The sequence below is a fragment of the Tupaia chinensis genome, unplaced genomic scaffold (genome assembly GCF_000334495.1).
Source record: "Tupaia chinensis unplaced genomic scaffold, TupChi_1.0 Scaffold149964_2, whole genome shotgun sequence".
Taxonomy (NCBI): Eukaryota; Metazoa; Chordata; class Mammalia; order Scandentia; family Tupaiidae; genus Tupaia; species Tupaia belangeri.
In genome coordinates, this window is record NW_006209806.1 from 2,357,840 (window position 1) to 2,362,171 (window position 4,332).

Sequence of the window (4,332 nt, forward strand, 5' to 3'; positions counted from 1 at the left end):
GGGCAGGGGCGCCCCTCCTGACCACTTCCCCAGACCCTCTGCTCCTCCCGGCCGAGCTGCTTCCCGACACACGCGCTCCCCGCCCGCACCCCATTCTGCTTCCTGCCCCTGTGGGTGTGTCTGCTCCAGGGCCCTCCCGTGACGGGTCCCGCGGATCTGTCCCTGGTGTCTCCCAGCGAGCACCACGGGCCTCGGGCTGCGACCCCCGCTGTCGCGCCGGCGCTGCCTGAGCACTGGGTCTCTGAGAGCGGGCTTCCAGCACTCTGGCCTGGGCCCCGCGCGGGACTCCTGGTCACTGGCAGCTCTCACTTAGTTCCCTTTCTGTTTTAAAAAGAATGACTAACTTATTTATTATTACTAATTTTGTTGCCATAGGATGTATGTGTTCCCCAGAGAGACAGTGAGAGGGACAGTGAGAAGTCACCCCCAGGGCGATGGCCACACCGCAGCCCCTTCTCCATTCTCTTCTCTGGATTTTGGTCACGCACACACATATACCTAGCGTGGGTCTTAAGCTGCCAGGCCTGGGACTTGAACTGCAGTCACCATGAGAGGCTGGCACCTTACCCACCACAGTGCCTGCTGGCCCTCTCTCAATTACTTTTGAATTTGTTACAGTGCATGTGCGTGCACCAGAGAGAGAGACAGAGACACAGAGAGAGAGAGAGAGAGAGAGCAAGCTTCTGGGCCTGGGACTTGAACTGCAGTCTGCCATGTGGGAGTCTGGCACCTGGAACACCATGCCACCTGCTGGCCCCTCCGTTTTCCGCGGAACTCCCACACTGCCCTCCAGCTTCCCTCCCCGCCCCAGCACCCGGGGTTCGGTTCTCATGCCCTGCTGGCGCCTGTCGGAGCCCCTTTGGCGCTGCCGTGGGTGGGGGCACGTGGGGTGGCTCCATGGTGGCCGCCCTGTGCGGGCGTTCACTCGGCCCTTGTTGTCTGTTCCAGGACCATGGGAATTTTTTCACATACACAGGTAGCGGGGGCCGAGACCTCTCCGGCAACAAGCGGACTGCCGAACAGTCTTGTGATCAGAAACTCACCAACACCAACAGGTCTGTGGGGGTGTCCTCGCCATGCAGTGCAGCGAGGGGGGCCGTGAGGAGCGCGGCGGGCCAGAGCACCGGCCTTCGGCTGCATTAGAGCAGGCGTTCCCATGCCGGGCCAGGTGTGGGCGGTCTCGGAAAGGCTCAGGGAGGGCTGGTTAACGGAGCTGATCCCACCCGGTTGACTGCAGTTTGAGACTCTGCCATAGTGCTTTGAGGAACACGGTGGTTGCCTGGGTGTGCCCTAGATCCTAGCAGGATAGGACCAGCAGATGGCGTAATGGCTACGTTGCTGGATTCCCATGTAGTTGACCACGGTTCGAGTCCCGGACCCGGTGGCTTAAACTCACACTGGGTGCGTGTGGGTGCATGCCCAAGATCCTGAGAGGAGAGTGGAGGAGACGGGATTGCGGTGTGGCCATCCCCCTGGGGTGGGGGGTGATTTTTCTCTTTCTGTCTGACTTTCTGGTGAGCGCATGTACCCTATAGCAAAAACCTCTCCAAAAAAAAAAAAAATCCTAGCAGGATGGAGAAAGGGAGGGGAGGGGTCGGGCGTGACTGTGCCCCACGAGCAAAGGTGACCACACCCCACGAGCAAAGGCTTTCTCTCCCTCCTCCCCCACCCCTCTCTGGTGAGCTCACATGGCCTCTGGCAAATTAAGAAAATAAAAAACCATGGGGCCGGCAAGTAGCGTGGTTAAGGGTGTCGGACTCCCACATGGCCAACCGAGGTTTGAGTCCTGGACCTGGTGGCTGGCTTTCTCACTCTTCCTCTCTCACTCTGCCCCTCTCTGGTCAAATTCAAAATAAATAAATAAACTTAAAATAATTCTTTAAAAAACAAGCCACCCATGACAGAAACTGACCAGCAGCCCGGGAGGCCAGTGTACACTCAAGGTGTCTGCAGGTGGCGTTGACTGGCATCTCCCGGCCTTCTGTTCCCACCCTCTGCTCTCTCCCTGGACCCTTCCCCTCTCTGTCTGTCTCTGTCCGTCTCCTTCCCTGAGAGCTGGATGGAGGGTTAGGCCCGAATGCAGGCGGCCCTCATGGCAGCCTGGCCCTGTCTGCACAGCGCCTCTGTCCAGGGAAGGCCACCGGCCCCTGCCGGGCGCAGGGCTGGTGCAGGGCTCCCTGGGGGACACGTTCCCACTCTCGAATCTCCCGCAGGGCCCTGGCTCTCAACTGTAGTGCCCCCATCAACGACCAGGAGGGCGCAGAGGCCAAGGACTGGCGTTCGGGGAAGCCGGTCCGCGTGGTGCGCAACATGAAGGGCGGCAAGCACAGCAAGTACGCCCCGGCCGAGGGCAACCGCTACGACGGCATCTACAAGGTGGGCACCGAGCACCAAGCTCCCGCGGGCGGGGCCTCCGTGGGCGGGGCCTCCGTGGGCGGGGCCTCCGTGGGCGGGGCCTTGCCTGCCGCACCCCCCAGCTTTCTCTGCCCAGCTCCTCTGCCTTGCCACCTCTCCCCGGAAACATGGGAAACGTGGTGACAGGATCCCGCTCCCGCAGGTCGTCAAGTACTGGCCCGAGAAGGGCAAGTCCGGCTTCCTGGTGTGGCGCTACCTCCTGCGGCGCGACGACGAGGAGCCCGGGCCCTGGACGAAGGAGGGGAAGGACCGCATCAAGCGGCTGGGGCTCACCATGCAGGTGCGCGACCCGGGGCCTGCAGCCTTGTGCTTTCTCTGTGGTCCGCAATGACCCGCGGGCTCCCAGCCGGGGGCTCCCTGGCTGCAGCGTAGCCGTGCTTTAGCGCACAGGGGTCGGGAGCACAGGGGGCATTCGCGTCTGGGCCGGCACCTCAGCGGTGGCAGCCAGACTCACCAGGGGGAGCTGTCCCGGGCGGTTTGGGGTCTGGTCTCTATCGGTGCTGGTCTTCAGTCCTCTGCTGGGCACCCCTCGCCCTTGCAAAAACAAAAAGCGAAACAAACCCACAAAAGTGGTAGGCGTTGGGGAGGCGTGGCCGGATGGGCGGGGAGAGCCGCCTTGGAGTCAGGGGGTCCTCCAGGGGGTCCGCCGAGAGTGGGGCGGTAACACCCCTTCCCAGCCGCCAAGAGGATGAGGGTGTTTGCTGGCCCCTGTGCCGAGTTGCTCTGCAGGAGCCCCACGGTTCAGGGACTATTTAAGGAACCTTAATTGCTAGGAGAGTGTGATGGCGCCTGCCCCCTGGGGGTCACAGGGGCTGTCTTTAGAACGTGTTTGTGCAGTGGGGAATTTCAGGAGCCGAGGACGGGAGAGGAATAGCAGTGGAGAGGAGAGCGCCATCTGGCGGCCGGGTCTCCATTTACAACTGTCCTCTCCGCTGCAACTTGAGCTGGGTCCTCATGGGAGGGTTGCAGACCTCGGGCTGGTGCCTCAGGGCTGGGTGACGTTGAATGTCCGACGCAGGCCAGGGGCCAGATGGCCGGAAATGAGGGTGCTGGGACAGCCACACCCACTCACCCCAGGATCCCTTGGCTAGGTTTTCTCCCCTTTAACTTTTTTTTGAGGGGAAAGGTTTTTGCTGTAGAACTCATGTACTTGCCAGAAAGAGAGACAGAGAGATAGAGAGAAATCACCCCCGAGGGGGGATGGCCACGCCACAATCCCTTCTCCACCATTCTCCTCTTGGGATCTTGGGTATGCATGCACACGCACCCAGTGTGAGTTTAAGCCCCCGGGTCCGGGACGTGAACTGTGGTCGAGGACATGGGAGTCCAGCGACATAGGCCTTACGCCAGCTGCTGGCCCCCCTTTAACTTTTTTAATAAAGTTGCTGTAGGGCTCACGTGCCCTGCCAACGTCAGAGACCAAGGACACCCACGGTCTGATGGCCTCTCTGCCTCTGGCTGCATCACAAATATACTTCTATACAAGTTAAGGGCCAGCTGGGGGTGTGGAGGCTAAAGGCGGCTAGGTCTCACGGCCTGGCTGACTGCTTGGCGTCCCGGGCCTGGCCACTAGAGAATCACGCTGGGTGGGTGTGTGTGTGCACCCAACATCCCGAGAAGAGAGAGGAGAAGGGACTGGGGTGCAGCCGGCCCTCTGGGGTGCTTTCTTTCTCTTTGTCTCTGGCTCTCTTGGCAAGTGCGTATACCCAATAGGAGCTAAAAAATAAAAGGTCTTTTCTTCCTACGGGAAGGACAGACAGTGCCCCAGCAGGGCGCCCCGATCCTGCGGGCCATGGCCAGCCTCAGCCAGCTGGGTCGTGAGTGCCCATGTGCCCGGCTTTGTGGAGAGGTCCCTGCGTGCCACCGGGACCTGCCCGTGTGCTTCAGCCTTGTGTCGGGTTTTGCTGCCGCGGGGGT

The 4,332-nt window shown here is 61.1% G+C and overlaps 1 protein-coding gene across 1 annotated transcript in view; it reads left to right on the plus strand.

Moving 5' to 3' along the window:
* Positions 1-4,332, plus strand: part of UHRF1 (ubiquitin like with PHD and ring finger domains 1) — a 46,017-nt gene that overhangs the window by 35,148 nt on the left and 6,537 nt on the right. The window contains exons 11-13 of the mRNA XM_027769610.1: positions 945-1,055; positions 2,214-2,376; positions 2,558-2,695. Coding sequence (XP_027625411.1) covers positions 945-1,055; positions 2,214-2,376; positions 2,558-2,695 — 412 coding nt within the window. The remainder of the gene's footprint in view (positions 1-944; positions 1,056-2,213; positions 2,377-2,557; positions 2,696-4,332) is intronic.